Genomic DNA, 21,109 nt, shown 5'->3' on the forward strand with positions numbered 1-21,109 from the left:
GGGTCGAGCTCGAGCACCTAAAGATAAGATTTAAGAATTTTTTCTTCTTGTTTCAGAGTAATTTTATTCTAAAAAGTTTGTTTAGTGACAAAGTGTGTGTGTGTGGTACGGTTGAGGAATTCTCGGTTCCGTTTAAGTTTATTAAACTTATTAGAGTTTCCCTCGGGCCTACCACCCCTTACTGGATTGACTACCGGATTGACATTTCCCCTTTTACTGGATTCGACAATTTCACCAGACTTGACTTTACTACTGGACTTGACTTCTCACTTTCTACCCATATTAAGTGTAAGATGTCTGAAAAGGCTAAATCTGGGTTCAAGCGTTGCCAATGTGGGCAAAAGATGTCAGTTACTGACAATCATAGTTCCTGCGTCTACTGTCTTGGCCCTCTCCATCTGCAAGAAGACTGCTCAATTTGTCATTCTTTCAGTGGGAGGGTCATGACAGATAGGCGCAGGAAACTCATGGATAGGGGTTTGTTAAAACCTACCTTTCAAGAGGCTCTGGATGCTTCAGACCAGGCATCCAAATCCTCGAAGGAATCGAAGACGTCGGAGCCCAGGTCATCGGCTCCGAGCTCTTCAGTTAAAGTTAGAAGAAGAAGTTCCACAGACTTTGGGGCAGAGTGTTCAACTGTTGTCAGTTTCCGAGCCTCGAGTCTTGGAACCGGTGACGGAGCTCCCTCCCCCGACACTGTTGAGGTCGGCTCCGTCTTCGATTCCTTCGACCCGTTCTTCCAGGCCCCTCTGATACTGATGTAGACCGCGTGCTGCAGAAGTTAATGGAGAATACGGCCTTATCCAAACTCATCTCGGTCTCCTCTCAATTGGTGTCGAGACTTGAAGGCCTTCCACTATCTCCATCTGTTCCTCCTCCGAGACCTGTCCAGTCTTCAGAGCCGGAAGAAGCTGAGCTGCTGATTGTGGAGCCCTCGGTGCCAGAACCGTCCTTTTCTCGGTCGGCTCCGTTCACCTCGACTCCGTCGGATCCGGTACCGGAGTCTCGGAGCCGAAGATCCATCCTGGGTTCCGGGACCGAGAGTCGGACCGATATTTCGGTTCCGACGCTCCCTCTCGGGGCCTTGGCTCGGATCGACTCGGTTCCATCCTCGGGGTCGATGCCTTCGGTGCCTGTTTCGGGGATTCTTCCCATTTCTTCGGAACTGGGAGATACCTCAACTCGGGACCCGGGGGCCTTCGATCTCATGAGGAAGGTGTTGTCTACCCAGACAACCACATCAGCAGATACAGCTTCTCCTCCCCATAAAGGTCCGTTACCTCCTCTGCACCCACGGCTACAGCTAAGCGTCGAGCACCTGTGTCTCAGCCACCCCTGGAGGGTGCCCCCTCTTCCTCGGAGGCTTCTTCGGATGCTCCCCCCGAAGAAGTCCCTAGGAAAAGATTGTGTAAGAGGAGACACTTAGATTCTCCACAAGAATCCTTAACATCCGATACTGACTTGGATGAGTCAGAAGGGTCCCCAAAGTCACCTTCAGAAGATGTCTCTTTTTCTGACATCTTGGAGATCCAAAAGCAGAGAGGTGATTGGCAGTCCCTCCCCCCTTCTGAGGATGAGTCAGTCTTGCTGAAGGCATTTGGTGCTCGCCCTTCCTCCTCCTGGGTCACTCCGCCCTTCGATGAGTTAATGGAGCTGATTGCTCGAAGGGCGTGGGAGGCTCCTGACACGGTGGAGCCAGTCCCTAGAAAGCCTAATAAGTATATTACTGCACCCCAGGACAAGGCTTATCTGACAAAAGGAGTTCCAGTGGACGCTATGGTGGTGGCAGCGGCCACGAAAAAGGAGATGTCGGAATCTTCCTCATCTGTCCATCCCCCTAACAAAGATTCTAGGACCATGGACAGGTACGGGAAGCGCATTTTTAGTTCAGTGGCTTTTTCTATGCGATCCCTGAACTATTTGACCCACTTCACACGACTACAGAGGGATCTAATCAAAGAGCTGGGAGATACCCTCCAGGGTATTACAGATGCTGCTGTCTCGGAGAAAGTTACAGCACAACTCAATACCCTTACATCCATTGTAAACTCGTCCATGAGGCTGATCTCATACGCAGCCGAAGGTTCGAGTAGGGCAGCAGCTTCAGCGATTGCTCTTCGTAGACAATCCTGGATGCGCTTGTGTTCATTTGCGGAAGCCTTCAAGTCTTCCTTTACTAACGCCCCATTTGACGATGCCACTCTCTTTGGCCCCAAAGTAAAGGAGACCCTTACCCGGTGTGAGCAGGAGGGAAAGACTCTGTCTGCTGTCGGAGTCCATTTTTCCACCCCATCCAGACCGTACCCCAAAGGGCAACGCGGTGGGAAAATGTGGTTTCGAAAACCCCAAGGTTCTTTCCCAGGCACACAGGGTGATGCCCCGTCTAGAGGCAGAGGAGAAGGCTGAGGTGGAAGACGCCACCCTGGCGGCAGAGGGGGTCCGCAAAATCAAGGTGACAGGGATACCCCCCCTGGAAAACCTTTCCAGCACTCCTGAGAGGAGGCCCGACTGTCCTGCTCTGGAGGCAGTCGGGGGTCGCTTAGCTTTATACCCTCAGGCCTGGCAAGACATTACTACAGACAACTGGGTAAAAAGCGTTGTTACCAGAGGTTACAGAATACCATTCCTATCCACCCCCATTCCAAAGAGAAGACTCCCAGATGTGCCGCCCCATCTGCGAGAACCAGCAGCTATAGAAATTTCAAAGCTGCTAGAAAAAAGAGTCATCCAACCAGTCCCAGCGGACCAAAGAGGATTCGGAACTTACTCAAGGTTCTTTTTAGTTCCAAAGAAGACAGGGGACTGGAGGCCGATTCTGGACCTAAGCAACCTCAATACCTTCGTCAAGAAAGAAAAGTTCCGAATGGTCACGCTTCAATCAATCCTTCCATTCTTACAGAAGGACGACTGGATGTGCTCAGTAGATCTGAAGGACGCATACTACCACATCAAAATGGCCAGGGCGTCCAGAGATCATTTGCGCTTCCGGCTGGGAGCCAGTCACTTTCAGTTTCGAGCCCTGCCCTTTGGTCTGACCTCAGCCCCCAGGGTTTTCACCAAATGCATGGCAGTGGTAGCATCTCACCTGAGATGCCTAGGATTCCAAGTGTTTCCGTATCTGGACGACTGGCTCCTTTCTGCCACCACCCAGCGTCAACTGATACAGACCAGGGATTACACTCTACAACTTTGTGTTCACCTCGGAATTTCCGTAAATTTCGGAAAATCTTTACTACAACCATCACAGCGTATCTTATTCATAGGAGCGGAATTAGATACGCATCAGTTAATTCTAAGGCTTCCTCCAGAAAGGATAGCTTCACTACAAAGCCACATATCTCTTCTTCTGTCATCCAGAAAATCCCCAGCAAAACTGGTACTAAAGGTTTTAGGTCTCATGGCAGCTTCTCTCATTGCGATACCATTGGGGAGACTGCACATGAGAGTTCTACAATGGCTACTGTTTGCTCAATGGTCATTCCAACAGCTACCTCTGACTCACGAAATTCTGATCGCAAATACATGCAAATCTCACCTAGCCTGGTGGCTTCGGACTTGGAACCTTTCCAGCGGAAGACCATTTGTGCTACCCGCACCGACGGCTACGGTGACCACGGACGCTTCCCTGATAGGGTGGGGGGGCATCTTTCAGGGACAGACAGTCCAAGGCGAATGGACCAATTTAGAGTACAATCTGCACATCAATGTTCTAGAGTTGAGGGCAGTGTTCCTAGCATTGCAACACTTTGCTCCCCTTCTTCCTCTAGGGACTATTACAGTTCAGACGGACAACATGTCTGTAGTCTGGTACATAAACAAACAAGGGGGAACCAAGTCCTATCAGCTATGCAGAGAGGCCATGAGAATCTGGCAATGGGCGGAGTCCACGGGTCGCTTTCTGATAGCAACGCACATCCCGGGGTCATCCAATGTCATAGCCGACAGGCTGAGCAGAGCAGTCCTGTTGCCGCACGAGTGGTCCCTAAAACAGTCAGTTGCGAAGAAGATTTTTCGCAAGTGGGGCCAGCCTTCCTGCGATCTGTTTGCGTCTCCAATGAACGCTAAATGCAGGAGCTACTTTGCCCTATTACCCCCTCCAGGGGAAGTCCCCAGGGACGCGCTAGTTCACGATTGGCCCCCGGGTGTCCTGTATGCTTTTCCTCCTTTTCCCCTGATTGCGAAGTTTCTGCAGAAAGCCAACAACCTGCAAAGGACGATCATCCTCATTGCCCCATTCTGGCCTCGTCAAATTTGGTTCCCCTTTCTTCTGGCACACCACATTCGGGGACCCTGGATCCTGGACCCAGAGCCAGATCTACTGAACCATTCGTCAGGGGCTCCCCACCCCTCGCTCCTGTCTCTCCATCTAGCAGCTTGGCTGCTCCGCTTCCCTACTTAGCCAGGTCTGATCTTCTTTCACCTGCAGTTCAGAATATATTAGTGGCTTCCCATAAAGCTTCCACTACAAAGACCTACACTAGTAAATGGAAGTGTTTTGTATTCTGGGAAAATACACAGCAATTGGATCCTGTCATAGCTCCTTTAAACAAAATCTTGGAGTTTTTAACAGAATTGTTCCACCAAGGAGCTTCTCCTGCCACTTTAAAAGTGCAATTGGCTGCCATCTCCAACTTTCATGTGGAAGAATGTGGGGCTCCTATTATGGCCCACAGACTTTGTAAGGCCTTTTTTAAAGGGTCTTTCCATATTAGACCACCAGTTAGATCTCCTACATCGCCTTGGAATCTAAACCTTTTATTATCCAAATTGATGTTACCCCCATTTGAACCAGCATCCTCTTGTCCATTGAAGTATTTGTCGTGGAAGACCCTCTTCTTGGTAGCCATTACATCCGCTAGGCGAGTATCTGAGCTTCAGGCTCTTTCCATTAAACACCCTTATTTGATCTTTCACTCTGACAGAGTATCTCTTCGCACTAATCCATCCTTTCTCCCCAAAGTTTGCTCTATTAATAACATTAATCAAGCCATTGAATTACCCACCTTTTTCAAAAATCACTCCAATAAATTGGAGTATATGTTACACAAGTTGGATGTCCATAAACAACTTAGATTTTACTTGGATAGAACAAAGGATCACAGGAAATCTGATCAACTTTTTGTAGCCTTTGCTGATAGCAGGAAAGGTGTAGCGGGTTACTAAACGAACTCTTTCCAAATGGTTAACTGATTGTATTATCTATGTTTATGATTCTTCGAATCAATCTTTATCTGTCAAACCCAAAGGACATTCTACAAGATCAGTGTCTACATCCCTGGCTCATGCAGCTCACCTACCATTAGACACTATTTGTGCAGCTGCCACTTGGTCTAAACCACATACATTCATCTCTCATTACAAAGTAGACAGGGTTTCTAGGGACAGGGCAACCTTTGGTTCCACTGTGCTCAAGAATGTCCTCCCGTGAGTTCCTCAGGAACATGGAGCTAGGGATGCTACCCAGGTGTAAGAACAAACGGCGAGATCGAACACTCTCACATATAGAAGTTATGTCCTTACCATAACGTTCCATGTGGAGTGTTCATCTCGCCTTTGTTCTTACATTCCCACCCTCAGGAAGAACGTTCAGTTTGGTGCTTGGTCTGGGTTATTCTGCTTCTGCATTTGCAGTTGTTGTATATATATGATGTACATGTGTATATATATATATATATATATATATAGATATATGTGTTCTTGCTTCTATGTAAATTTTTGGCATGAGTGTGTTCTCTCTCTGACTGCTGGTTTGCTTGCAAACTAGATCTGAGGTAAGGGCAGAGGGGGATTGTGGGTATTGGGTTGTCTCGAGCTTCTTCTCGATGCAGAGCTTGCGGGCGGCCGACGTGGAGCCGAGGATCGGCTCCGAACCCAGGTGTAAGAACAAAGGCGAGATGAACACTCCACATGGAACGTTATGGTAAGGACATAACTTCTATTTATTGTGCCCCTCTACTCATCACTCATCAGACCCATCATAGAGTACAATGCCCCATTTGGGATGTACCTTACAAGACACCAGCAACAGCTGGAAAGACCACAGACATACCTCGCCAAGAGGATTACTGGCCTCAAACATATGCCCTATGCAGCCCAACTGAAGCAACTCCAGCTGTACTCTGTTGCATACCGCTTATTCAGAGGTGATCTCTGCCTGACATTCAAGGCCAAGTTCAACCGAGAATTGATGGACATGCTCCACCTAAAAAAAAAACAAATCTCCAAGTGCCACATGCTCTAGGGATTTAAACCTCACCACAACGATAAATAGGAAGTGCTGGAGGGATAGATTCCTGTCCCAGAGACTCCCTATGCTTTAGAACAGGATTCCATTAGGCAGAGCCCCTCACTAACACTCTTAAAGAGAAGCCTTGACAAGTGGATGGGAAACAGAAAATTTACCCCGAGGATCACTGCAGTGGCTCTGCTGGACAGAGGCACAGGGAACTAATGGCTCTGCTGGACTGAGGCACAGGGAACTAATCTAAGGGGGCGTCAAAAGCCAACACTCTGGCAGATAGCCTAGTACTTACCTATGAACCTATATTTATAAACTTATGACTGAGGGGTATATACCTTTACAAGGACAAAGCCATGTCTGACCCAGTTCTATTAGAAATGCTACATCTAAAGAAGTCCCAATCCCTCCATACCACACGCTGCAGAGACCTCAACCTCAATACCACAATCAACAGAACTTACTAGAGGGACAGGTTCATAACCCAGAGACTGCCCATGCTATGGAAGACTTCCCATATATGTCAAGCAGAGCACCTCACTGGCCTGCTTCAGGAGGAATCTTGATGAGTCGATGAGATATAGAAAATTCACCCTGGGGATCACTCCAGTGGCTCTACTCAATAGAGGCACTGGGAGCTAATGTCGGGTGGCAAGATGCCAGGTTAATCCAATGGACTAGGCTTGTAAAGGCTCCAGGTCCATTAGCCTAGTACACACCTATGAACATGTGTCCTGAAAGGCTCCTTGAGCTTTCCGGAACCACATTTTCTCTCCCCTTTGACCTTTGGGATAAGGTCGAGTAGGGGTGGAAAAACAAACTCCGATGGTAGAGAAAGTCTTTCCCTCCTGTTCACACCTGGTCAAGGTTTCCTTCACTTTAGGCCCAAAAAAGGAATGAGCCATCAAAGGGGGTGTTCACGAAGGATGACTTGAAGGGCTCCATGAAAGAACACAGGCGCATCCAGGAATGTCTTCTAAGAGCGATTCCTATACCCACTGCCCTACTCGTTCCATCAGCTGCATAGGATATGAGATGCATGGATGAGTTGACAATAGAATTTAGGGTAGAAAGCTGAGCAACAACTTTATCAGAGGCACCGGCAGCCACTGTACCCTGAAGAGTATCTCCCAGCTCCTTAAGGAGATCTCTTTGCAACCTAGTAAAATGGGTTAAGTAGTTCAGTGAACGGAGAGCAAAAGTCGCTGAACTGAACATGCATTTCCCATATCTATCCATGATCCTAGACTAGGAGGATGGATAGATGATGAAGTCTCAGACATTTCCTTTTTGGTGGCCGCTGCCACCACCATGGCATCAACAGTGACTCCTTTGGTTAACAATGTTTTGTCTGGTGGGGCTGATATGAACTTGTTAGGCCTCCTAGGGATAGGCTCCAAGGACTCCAGTGACTCCCACGCCCTTCGAGAAGCCAACTGCATGAGCTCATCAAAGGGTGGAGACACCCAAGAGGGGGAGGGTTGAGACCCGAAAGCCATCAGGAGAATTGACTCATCCTCAGTAGGGTTTTTGGACTGCCAATCACACCTCTGCTTAAAGATCTCAAGTATCTCAGCAAAGGAGATATCCTCAAAGGGGGACTGTGGGGACCCTTCTGACTCATCCAAGTCAGTATCGGATGTTAAAGACTCCTGTGGGGAGTCCAAGTGTCTCCTCTTGCACAATCTCTTCCTAAGGACCTCCTAGGTGGGGGCTTCTGGAGAGGTCTCTGAAGAGCAGCGGGCACCCTGTTGTGCTACCTGAGGCTCTGGGTCTCTACGCTTAACCTGGATGATGGAAGCAGCAGCAGACACTTGTGCTTTAGGGGATGAGGAAGCAAGGCCTGAAGTCAAGGATGTCTTGGGTGACAAAGCTTTCCTCATGGCATCGAAGGCAACACAGCTCCGATGGGAAGGAATCGATTGATCCGAGGGAACCATCAAACTCTCCCACACTGAGGCAGTGGGCTCCGAGCCGAAGCCCCGAGAGGGAGAGTCGGCAACGACAAGTCGGTTCGACTATCCTCTCCAGATCTGACTGGAGAGTGTCGGCTCCTAGAATCTCCATCAGCGCCGAGGATGTCAGAGTGGATGGAGCCGAGGACACTGGAACAGGCATAGACCCCAACGGCTCCACGATCAACAGGTGTGATTCTTCTGGCTCCAAAGGGCTGGCATGGCTCAGAGGAGGAGTAGTCAAAGCAGGAGTAGTGTTCTTCGGCTCTGAAGCCACTTGGGTCAGAGCCGACAGCTATTTAGAAAGGCCTGGTGCCTGTAGAAGCTTCTGCACCAATCGATCCATATCCAAATCTGAAAGGCTGACAGACTACCTAGATGAATGCACCTATGGTGCCGACTGAAGTAAAGGTGACTGAGGCACTTCAGAAACCGGCTCCAAGGCTGTGGGCCGACTCTGAAAGGAAAATGACAGTCTGCTCCGAAACCTGTAGAGCCGATGTCTCATCAGATTTTTTTGATTTTGATTGTTTTGTGTCCTTAGATTCAGCAGATGACTTGGACTTAGAGGATTTGCTAGGAACATCCTGGTCACTCAGTGCCTCTTGAAAAGGGTGTTTTAACAAACTCTTACCCATTAATTTCCTTTTCCTCCCTAACAGAACCCTGGAAGAAAAGGAATGGCAGATAGCACAAGATTCTTGCAAGTGGACAGCCCCTAAACAATATGCGCAGGTAACATGCCCATCAGTGACTGACATTTTTTGATTACAGTCTGGACATTTTTTAAAACCAGACTTGGGATGTGTGTCCTTATCTGCCATGATACCACGCTAAACCCACGCGGATCAAAAATCAATGAGAAATTGCCAACAATAGGCTCTAAACACACACGCACACACACACACACACACACACACACACACACACACACACACACACACACACACAAAGAGAGCCTAAGATAAAGGTATTCAAAAAAAACTATACTATAACTATAACTACTATAGAATATCTAACACACACTCAAATTAACTAGGCCAAAAAAAACGAGGCCAAATATGTAAAGAGTAAATATAGTAAGCATATAATATCACACCAAAAAACTCTTGTACTATAATTATAACTACTATAGAATATCTAAGACACACTAAAGTTAACTAGGCCAAAAACAACGAGGCCAAATATTTAAAGAGTAAATATAGTAAGAATATAATATCACACGGGAAGGGGAACTGCAGGGAAGCTGTAAGAGCTAATTAACTACTTATGCAAAATATTAGTAATGCTATATGTGAAAAGCTACTAAATGGAAAAAAAAATTTTAAGTTACTGGCCTGAGCTGACACTGGAACCTCTGATCAAATGCCGCAGCAAACTAGATCTGAAGTAATTCACAGTGCATCATGGGATAGGGGGCTTGGCCTTGAGCTACTGGAAGACCTCGAGCTTTGCATGTGGCTGTTTCGGAGCCGAGGGATCGGCTCTGAACCCATCAGTCAAGAATGAACGGCGAGATTGAACAACTTCACATTTCATTGTTTTATTTATCTGTACATGGAATTTATCAACTGGCTGTTGCCAAATGGAATGTGTTTGCTGTTCCTTTTTATATTAAACTATCACACTTTCTTGCATCTTGCCAGCTAAGGTTGAAGGAAGCTATGGACACACATTCAGGTTAATTAAAGTCGAAGCTGCTGCAGTAGACATGGGCTGAGTCATAGCTGCAGTAGTCAAGAATTCAAGTGTTAATAAAAACAAAAAGGCTGAATCCGTATACATGTGCTGTAGCTGCAGTAGTTAAGAATTCAAGTGATAAAAAATAAAAGTAGACAATTCTTCTTGTGCTTTTAAAAGTGATGTTTTTTTACAACACAAACATGTTTGCGCATAGTTCTGTTAACAGTCTTAACAGGGAAGTTTATAGTATAATCACTTTAGATGTCAAACACCATAAGCTGATTGTTGATAAAATGTATTCTTGCCATAACTAGAAATGTATTCTTTGTTTGTTTTAGGTTGGAGCATCGTTACCATTTGATGTTCTTAAATTTGATGAGAAATCCTTGTCTGCAATACTGAGGGTGTATAGCAGGTATGTTCTTTTCCTGTTTATTTGCTTTGGGTTACATAGAACCTTGTACCTAATCATTACCTGTTAACACCATTCTGTAATAAAGCAATAACTGACGATGTGGTGTGGTATATTGAAGATTTACCCACGTTGGTGTGGTTTAATCACGAGGACAAAGGCAACCGTGGGTAAATCTTCAATATACCACAACTACAGAGTCTGTTATTGCTATTATACAATGACATTTAAGAAAAAAAAACTTAACTTTTCTTAAATAATGTCTTTGTATAGTGGTAGATTACTGTTCTTCCACTGATTGTGGTATACTGCTTTTTTGTTTTGATGTACTGCGCATGCGTATGGGACTTGCATTCCCATGCATACCCAGTACATCAATGCTTTGAAACGGAAGCAACAGAGAAAAGAAAGTCTCCGTTGCTCTGTTTTCTCACTTTTTTTTTTTTTTTTTTTTTTTAAATTATAAAAAAAAAAAAAAAAGGTTTTGGGGCACTTTATACCAACGGAAAAAAGTCCAGGCGACCGGACCTTTTTTCGTTGGTATATTGTGGGATTTACAATGGGCACGCTGGTTGGGCTGGGCCAATCAGCGTGCACATTTTCGAATAGTAATAGGGAGTCATTGTATAATAAAAACTATCTCTGTGCTGCTGTTAGTCCTGTTGTTTATTTACCAAGTAGCTTTTAATTACTTCGATTTGCAGTACACAGAGATGTTTGCAAATGACGATGTATGACAATGGGCGGCATATTTAATTGTCCATCTTTTTTTCAAGACTAACATTATCTAATTAAGGGTCATGGGAAGTTGAAAGTATCTTCCAACAAGGAACAAGCATAAGGAACCAGTTTATCTGCATGCATACAGACTGATACACACATGGCTAAGGACAATGGCTAAGGACAATGGAACATCTCCATTTTTAATTATTTGTTTATCTTTGGGATGTGAAAGCAAACTAGAGACCCTGGCAAAGGCAACATACAAAACAAAATCTCTTCATAAGGTACCCCGTCTGGGACAGGGCCCTCAAGGTCAAAATAAGTGCATCCACCTCCGATAGCAGACCTGTCACTAGTGGGAGTTCCCCAGGGATCTGTCCTTGGACCCCTACTGTTTGGCATCTACTTCTCAGAGGTCCAGGCAAAGACAAAAGGCCTGTGGCTGACCAAGTTTGCGGATGACTGTAAGTTGGGTACTGTTGTTGACTCCCTAAACAATGTTAACATACTGCAAGAGGACCTCACAGCAACTAAGGACTGGTGCCAAAGTCATGGCCTCAAGCTAAATGCAAAAAAAAATGTATTGTCATACCATTCGGCAAAAACAAGGCCCCCTACTGATTGTTACATCAACAGCAACCCCCAAAGCACACAGCCTGTGGTGAGACCTGGGTACTCAGGTTGATAACAATCTCACATTCGACCGTCATGTAGTGGCAGTGGTCAGAAAAGCCATTTACTTGGTTCATCTCATAAGTAAAGGGATTGTATCCAGAAAAAAATGAGGTTATTGCCTCTCTATACTCCTCCCTCATTAGACCAATAATGGAGTATAATGCCCCATTTGGTATGTACCACTCCAAACATCTGCACCAACTGGAAAGGCCACAGAAGTACCTCACAAAGAGAGTCTATGGCCTCCAACACCTGTCCTATGTGGACAGGCTCAAATCACTATCACTCTACTTGGTATCGCACAGATTGCCCAGAGGTGATCTGTGTCTCGCCTACAAGGCAATCTTGGACCCTGCCCTACTAGAGATGCTCCATATCTTTAAGTCTAACTCCTCATGCATTACACGCTCGAAAGGCCAGAATCTAATATGTGACATTACAAAACCTACTTAAGAGACAGGTTTGTTTCTCAGAGGCTACCCAGTCTCTGAAATAGACTTCCCATACACGTCAAACAGAGAACCTCACTGACCCTGTTCAACAGCCCTCATTGACAGGTGCAACCGGTGATTACTGAGGTTTCTTTTTGAGGATAAACTCTTGGCTGGGTTTGTAAGTGCCCCAGGGCCATTAGCCTAGTAACCTCCTGTTATCCCTTCTGCCTTGGACACCAGCTGGAGGGTACTTCATCTACATAAATCCTGTCCTGTACTAACTGAGCATAAATGATCTAGTCCATCCACTTCAAAGCATGACAGTTAGCTGCAGGTAGTAGTCTCTTATCCCCTTTAAGTATCTCTGTCAGCCTCTAAACCCCACCCGCTCTCCCACAATGCTCCATACGCCCCTTGATTGATTTCATTTTGACACACACAGACAGGCAGTAAGAGGTGTTTACAGGCCCATTTTTTGTCAGGTTTAGAAGCTTCATGTCCAGTTTTACTAAAAATCTTCTCTAATAAGAATGATATTACCATTTAGATATTCCCAGTTAATGCTGGCCAGTATCAACTAAAGCAATGCTAGCTGTTAGGATAAGCTAATTGCCTCATTCCAGCAATAGTTTGGTTGCCATTTTGGTCTGTGGAATTGTGGTTGAATTTGAAGCTTTTCTGGTGCTGTTTATCACCTGTTCTTCTGTTGATTAATTTTGGTATACTGTTAATTTGTTTGTCTAACTGTGTTGCAAAATGAATAAGGACAAAGTTTCTGGCTTTAAAAAATGTTCCAGTTGTGGACATAAAATTCCCCGAAGATTTAGCTCTTTATGCATGGAGTGTCTAAGGTGGAACGTTTAGACTCTTAAAAGAAATCTGCAAGTGAAATGTTTGGTACTGGAATGCACTTGGAAAGAAAAAAAAATGTTATAATTTAAAGGGATTGCTGCCTTTTGAATCAGCTAGTTCAAATCCTACAAGAGCTAGAAAGGAAAATGGATCACAGCATAACAAGAGATTTCTTCTCCTAAGGTTTCTAGGGTGACTGTTTCAATATGTGTTGTTGCAGACAAGGCAACTACTGATATGATTACTGATGCTGAAGTCTAGCTGTTCAAAAAAGAGATGCAATTAACTTTTCTGAAGTAACTGTCTATATATTTAGAACCCAAACTGCCCTCTGTGTTCACTCCTCAATGTCCCTGTGCAGTCCTTCTTTGAATGCTGTTTGGGGAAAAAAGATGGTGAGGGCTTTGGTTGACTCACCAATGGTGTTTAGTGTTTTCTCTTTTCCATCTAAAGCCATAGAATGAAGGAGAATGTCCCCTCAGCTTCAGTTGTCCCTTCCCCAGGCCGTTCTTGACACCATGTGTTTCAGAACCTGTGAACGTACCACCAACTTCAGTGTCAACACTGAGCCTATACTTTCCTTCAGTACCTATGCTTTTCTTGCTCGCTGTTGGTATCACATATCTCTTTGCCAAAGATCACTTGGGTCTGGAGACTTGACATCAGTGGGTTGGCACTAGCCTTTGCTGTGCCTCACTTAAGACCTTTGTCAGTGTAAGCCTCCTTGGAATTTGAGTCTTTGATACTGAACCCATTCTTAGTCTCAATGTCAGCCTTGGTGCCCAAACCTGACTCTGTGTAGTAAGCACCAATGTTTTCAGTGCCAGGCAGTCTCAGTTTCAGGATTTGTTGGTGCTAATCTTCTCAGCATTAATAACCCATAATTTTGAGATGATGCAAACAACCTTTTGAATTGGTCAACACACCACTGGAGTGAACACAGTTGTGTCTACTCCACCACTTGACATCACTTAGTCTTGTACTTTGGACATATCCTTGTCCCAGCTTGGCAAGAGAAGTAGAAAGCTTGTTGCTGATGCAGAGAATATAGGTTTCCCATTCTGACTCCCCCTCCTCCTTCATGCACTCTCCCTCACCCCCACAGTGAGTGTCCTAAGGAAGTGGATGTGCAAAAGCAAGTCCTTAGATTCCCCTTTAAATCTCCCAATCCAGGTACCAGTCCCAAAGGGGAGTCTAACAAATCCAGACTTTGAGAGATTTTAGATTGGATTAGGCAGATAGGACCCAGGCTGGCTTGCCTAGTCTCCCCATATGAGGAAGTTTACAGGAGGCTGCAGGCTGGCTGACCTAGTCTCCCCATATGAGGAAATTCTGCAGGAAGCTTTTTGCTTCACACTAACAGTTTCTAGGGCATTTCTCCTGTGGGTCAAATTATTGTACTGATTATTAAATGAAGAAGGTAGTACTGATTATGCTGAGGGCTTGGCAAGACATATGGCGAGACATATGCCAGTGACACCAAACAAGATCTTTTGGCCTGCCAGTCTCTGAATGTTAGAGTAAGGCCCTTTTAGTCTGACTAGATGTTGGAGGGACATCCCTAATTTACTGTCAAACTTTTGCTCTATCCCTCCTAAAATTGAAAATTATTTTGAGAAGTTCTAAGCTAATAGTATCAGCATTTAAACATGTCACATAGTTTGGCATCTTTTCACCAATTGTTTTAGCTTTGTTCCTGACTCTAGAGATAAAAGTTTTGAGCTGTGCTCCATTTTACTGTCTGCCTCCAAGGAGAGCTCAGCAGTTAATTACTCTCACAAGGAGTCACAGGCATTGTATTGTCTTGTAAAGTGTGTTTGGATGCTGGGTTCCTTTTCCAACAGGCCTTTGAGTTATCTGGTTAACATTACCATGTTTCAGCATGATTTAGCAGACAAAAACAATAGAGATTCTGAAGAAGTTACCCCATGGGATCTTATAAAGAAAACTGAATTTCCGGTGTCTATCATAGCCAATTAAATTGTCCTTGAGGCTTATAAGTATTGCAGACAATGGAGTGGCTCAGGCCAGCTGGATCAGGTATTGCCATCCAACTCCACGCCTGACTGAGAACATTGCAACTTTGCAGGTAACTTCAAGGTGTTTTTCACCATACACCCATATAGTAGCTCATCTCTATTTGGACCCCATGTAAAAGAAAATTTAGAGAAGTGAATAGGAAGAAAGAGTGCTCACAGCTGTTGGAGTGAAGTTTTCTCCTCAAAAAAAAAGTTTTCACACAACCAAAGGAGTGTACAGAACATATGGTTTAAGAGCCCTCAGCTGCCATTTGTGTTCTAATAATAAACAATTCAGTCATGGGGGTTTCCAGTTTGGGTGCCATTCAGAAAGCTGAGGTGGTTAGCAAAAGTCAGGAATTCCACAGCCCTCCCTTATGGGAACAACCAACAAAATCCCTGAGGACTTGCCCTACTGTCCCTCTCTGCAGTCAGTCTGAGGTGAATTTTCTCTGTACCTTCCTGCTTAGCAGGCCATCACACAGTACAAAGTTGATCAAGGAGGCTACAGCCTTACACTTACAGGAGAATCTTTTGCAGCATTTTAAAAAAATAAAAATCTCTTTAAGATTGGTCTTTAAGGTTGGGAGGGTGGCCTAATGGTTAAGGTGGTTGCCCTACAAACACAAGGTGCAGGAATTGAGTCTCACAAGGGATAACTGGCTAGGCTTAAAATGGCTCGCAAGGGCAGTTAGCTTAGTACTAATCTGAACCTATGAACCTATAAGATCTATGTTAAGCTCAGAGCTCGACCTGCTGGTTTGATTAGCTTAAAGATATTCGGACACACGACTAAATTGATTTGGTGGTATCAGTATAAGATGCACACAAGGGAGAGCCTTAGGATGCTGCTCTGACCATAGGAGCTTCTGGGTGCTAGGACAAAAAAATTATGCTCAGTACTTATCCGATGAATTGGTATAACTTCATAGTGTGTGTGTGTGTGTGTGTGTGTGTGTGTGTGTGTGTGTGTGTGTGTGTGTGTGTGTGTGTAATTTTCCTTGTATCGAATAAGTCCTGGGATAGGTTTCAGCTCTGCTGTGCCCCTAAACTGAATGAACGTACACATCCAGAGGTTCTGATAAGGTTGTGTCTGTTTCGTTTAATAGCCTGACACAAATTATTCTTTTGTTATAGATTCATACAGCTGGCCAAATTCATTACCTTTGACTCTGTTCTTTAGGTCAGTAATATTTATATCCACATTATGTGTGGGACCTTGTGCTGTTGTAAAGAACAGCTGTTTTGTAAACTATTGATTACTGCTGATCCACACATAATTTCTGATTTTTTTTTTCTGTAAGTGTTGCATTATTCCTTCTGTTTATCAGTAGAACTAAGAGTTCAGTTCCTGTTTCAGTAGTTCAGCAGGTGGCAAATCACCTTTGGTTTAGAAGGCTGTGGGTTCTATTCTCACGTTGGTTAGTTGTATTAATTTCCAATACTGGCATTACAGCATAAGGGAGTGTTGCTCTATTGAGTGTGCCATCTTTTCCATGAGATGTTAAACCAAGGCCCCATATACCTGAGTTGGTGGTAGCTCAGATGGATGTGAAAGACCCCGTGATACTTCTCGAAAAGTGTCTGGGAAGTTCCCCATTGCCCTGGTCCAAATTCCCCTAGTCAGTATAAATAGCATCACAGAACTCCCCTAAAAAGAGACCACTGGTCTAAAGAGACTAATCCAGTCAACAGACTGTAAATAAAAATAAATAAATAAATGGCTTTTTCTGTAATAATATATATGAATATAATATGCTTTACTGCTTCAGACTTTTCATCTAATCCTATTATAATGAGAACAGAGCTTCTAGCTGTCATTCAGTTTTTTGCTGTTTATGACAATTTCAGGGGTGTGCATTTTAGCCAGAGTTCTACAGAGAATTATACTTCTTTTGTTTCCAAACAGAGACTGTTGACAGAAAAATAGATTTTTTTAGAAAAATAGATTTCTTGACTTCTGCAGATGTACCTCTTTGGTTCTGGCAGACAAATCTGCATTCTCTGACACCACATCATGTCTTACAGCTTAGTAATTAATGCACAGTTGTGATCTAATAACCACACTATCTGTATTCTAACTGAACATTTATGAAACTTTTGTATGCCAGATGAGATGGAACTTGCCGTAGCTAGCACATTAGCTTTTAAATGTTTGTACTACATAACCCTGCAATAACATCAGAGTCTTCAGATCATTAAGAAAGGAACTCAAGATAGTGGTTATGTAGTTGCATCTTTCCATTTTATATATTTGAGTATAGATCATTTAGGAGAGGTAATATAAGGGTGTATAATAATTTGATATCTGGGGTAAGACTGGGATTGATGGATAATGTTAAGAGTTGATTAGCAGGTGTCTCCTTGGGATGACGAGTCCTGTTATGGCCTGTCCTTTTGTGTAATGAAGAGTACTTGAGGATGCAGGAGAGATTCTGGGAATCCAGTGGCCACATTGATGACCAAACATTTTATTGCCACTTTAAAGCCCTCCAGAGAAGTTTTGGGAGGGGGGGGGTAAGGGGTGGAGGGGGAATATTTTACATGCCTTGGCCTTCCTGTGTGCAGTGGCATGAGATTGATGAGTCAGGATGGAGGGAGAGGGGAAGGGAACATGAGGGGTGTTGTGAATTTTGTTGAGAATTCTGAAGAATTAGGAGTGAATCGATCCTGTGGGGGGACCACCCAGGATATTGTTGATAAATCTGAAGAATTAAGTGTTATTGCTAGTGTGCACAGTTGTATGCTGGTGCATTCATTGACAAGATTATCTTTCCTGGTAATGAGATTTGAGGGCACAATAAATATTCCCTCTTAATGAAATGAGGGCAAGATGGATTGCAAATTGCCTTTTTTTTCATGTTTACCTTTCAAGTCTAAACACAGTTCAGTGATTGTTATTCTGTTGTCTTTGTACACTGAACAATTTTGTTTATCTTTAACTAAGCAAATGGCTTTTTGCAGCCATGAAGTGAACTGTTAGACACTGTCAATTTATTTAAATTTTTCATGCGCCAATATGTTAAAGAAACAGTTACATTTGTATACAAACGTGTCGCCGATTATGAAAGGAACACACTTGGGAGTCACGCTGTATATTAAAGTGAGAGTTCAAATAGTAATGGGTTACATTCCAGCTCTTCGCTTATTGATGGCCTGTTCTCTTGTAAGCAGATACTTTGATACTCTTTTTTAACTATTTAGTAACCTTTTCCCAAATCCAGGGTGACATCTGACTCTCCTAACATCTTAATTCCATGCATCCGAGGTTATCTTGATAATGGCTGTTTTACCCAGGGCTTTATTAGGACAGTCTGACCAGTAATGATGGAATGCTGTTAGTTGGTTACAGTGTGAATGGTGTTGGACTAGTAAAGATTTTCAAAGGAAGGGGGAAGACCATGATCAGAATAGTTTGAGTTTAAGATAAGGGTGACTCTTGGGGTTACTGGGAGCCAGTTAGTACAACACAGTGTTGTTAATCTATAATTTTGTCTCTGTTCCTGAAGTCTTTTTATAAATGCATCTGAAGGCTGCAGTGAGTCATACATGGGAATGTAGCCTAAAATGGTGAGTGTGTGTCTGCACATGCATGCCTGCACATGCATGCCTGCACATCTGCTGAAGTGTTAGCAGGTTCTCTGCAGAAATTCAGGTGCGTGATAGTCTCCATGGTCATGCAATTTTTTTATGCCAGATGCTTCACAGTTTTTTGAATTCCAGAAAGATGAGTTGAATGATGTTTCTAAGTTTGTGAAGAGGTAGAGCCTGACTTGGTTAATCTACTACTTAGTGCTGAAAATTAACAAGTGAATTGGTAGATGGTCCTTGGAATTCTGTAGCAGACTGAGGTGTACAATAAATCTCACACCTGTAATGTATGTTGCACTTAATCCAATTTTGAGAGATAATTACCAAAATATTTTTTTTTCTTATTGGGCATTTTGTATTCAAGAAGGTGGGTGTTCTAATGTTGCTGCGTTGAGAGATTATTCTGTGTGTATTCCCATTTGGGCTGTTACAGAGGTATGCAGTAATCTGTACTGAGAATGAAGAGGAGCCCCATTTGTTAGAGAGGATAACCAGTGTCATTAGATGACTTTGCATATTTTGATTTTTTAGAATAGATTTTGAAGGCCCTCAGTGATGGCTTTAGATGACTAGTGAGTACATCAGGGTTGTTTTGCATTGGAATGCCTTTATTAATTTATTTTATATGGTTATGTTTGCTTTGGAGTTAGATAGGAGTGCAATGCTTTCAGTGGTATTCATGCTGAAGGTACGTATTGTTTCAGCACTTCATCCGGGATCAGTACAAAGCCCATTTTTTTTTTTTTTATTTTTAAAATGTGTTTATGGAATGGATGGGGTTTCTGAATCTGAATTTGTTTGCTTTTCCTACATTGCATTGTAGTACAGTTCAGTGGAATATAAAGTTTCCTTTTTGTAAAGAATAATAGTAAAGTTTACCAGGCTTCCAAGAATACACAGGTGTACATCTTATTTTTTCTTTTCCTGGTTGATCTGCAGGTGCATTTGTGCATGTCTTTTGCAGTAGGTTGAACACCTGGGTTCATCCTTCTTAAGCTGTGTAATGTAGAATGTTATTATCTCAACCTCATATTTTTCTGGTGTATGCAAGGCCACTCCCATGTATGGGGAGGTTTCAAGGGTTATATGTGCCCAGCATCACCAATTCTCTCTAGTCAACTGTGTACAGTTCAGATGTTCGACTGTTGTGTACTATCATAATGGTCCTGTATTTGGTGCTTAAAAAAAGCACAGACCTTTGAAGTGCACCCCTGAGCTAACAAGTCTCAAGTAGGGACAACCAGAGGAACTACCCTTTTTGCCTGAGACTGGAACACAGTGGTTGCAATTATTACAACTATTGTTTCACATCAAACATTTAAAAGAATGCACCTCAGGGCTTTCAGCAATGTCTTTCTCAACAGTAATGGAGGACGGGTTGCCTAAGGGCCAGCTGGAAAGCTTATCTTTTGGATGGAAGCAGGAGCACAAGAGACTTGAAGGTATGAGATATTGAGCTCAGGTCTGCTTTAAACTGCAAATCTCTGTTTATCATGCTTAAGGTGGTATTCTGTCTTTAACTTGTGGGATTCTTTATTTCCCCCACCCCCTTCTGCAGATGGATGTTTATACTTTATCCCTTTTAAAGAAAGTCCTTGTAATGTGGTTGGCAAGACTCACTCCTTGACGTAACAAAGTGATGTTCCTCATTGATTAAGAAACTAGTCCTTGAATTCCCAGAATACTTGTATAGTTCTGAAGTCAAGCCTGAGAGTTAGAGCTCCTTTGCCTCTTCTGTTGAGTGGGGTGCCCACTCATTTTTAAAAGCTGAACTGATTAGAACAAGAACACATGTGCATCCACCTACTTAACTGAATAAACTGAAATTTCAACAAGCCTTCTTTCTTCCTCCCTCAAGGAGGGCATCACATCTCCTAGATCTGTTAGCTGAATTCATTTTATGTGCACTACTCCTTTGTAATACGTTTCATTTTTAAAGGCTAGGGTTGAGAAGGACCGTAGAGAACCTTCTGCACCCATCATTCTCTTGCTGGATTTTGATAGCCTGCTCAGCTTGTTGTGGAAGGTGCCTGATGCTTGAGGTAAACCTTGCACTGGCCACGCATTCTTTTGGGTTTTCCCTGACATCTGCACCTCTGTTTCATGGTAAGCTGATATTATACTCTACATCACTTGAATCTTGATGTGCAGCCTGTACTGCTGACCTGCCATCACCAGTTGGCACTACAGTCAGGCCCATGGGGACTGTTCAGAGGTGGCCACCTCCTTCATTTCAATCCCTTGTCTGTTAGTCTAAAGGAGTGAGCTTTCATTACATCACACTTGGCTTAATTTCAAAACAAGGCTTACTAAAATAAACTTCATTTAATTGAAAACTTTTGTCAAGTTGCATTTGTTAAAAGAAATGCTGAAGAAAGCACCTTAAAACGTGTTTAGGGGGCTTCTTCCCCTCACTTAAATATAGTAACTTTTGATTTGAGCATCCACAGAGGAAAAGCTCACTCAGTCAGACACTGCTGGCACACACATACCGTTCTTAGCAGCAGTGATTAGAGGTAATCCTGATC

General features: G+C 43.7%; 1 protein-coding gene across 1 annotated transcript in view; it reads left to right on the forward strand.

Moving 5' to 3' along the window:
• Window positions 1-21,109, forward strand: part of RPP14 (ribonuclease P/MRP subunit p14) — a 461,268-nt gene that overhangs the window by 123,354 nt on the left and 316,805 nt on the right. The window contains exon 4 of the mRNA XM_044078796.1: window positions 10,215-10,291. Within this exon, the coding sequence (XP_043934731.1) occupies window positions 10,215-10,291 (77 nt within the window). The remainder of the gene's footprint in view (window positions 1-10,214; window positions 10,292-21,109) is intronic.

Source organism: Protopterus annectens, chromosome 7.part1, assembly GCF_019279795.1.
Source record: "Protopterus annectens isolate FY-2018-M chromosome 7.part1, PAN1.0, whole genome shotgun sequence".
NCBI classification, from domain to species: Eukaryota; Metazoa; Chordata; order Ceratodontiformes; family Protopteridae; genus Protopterus; species Protopterus annectens.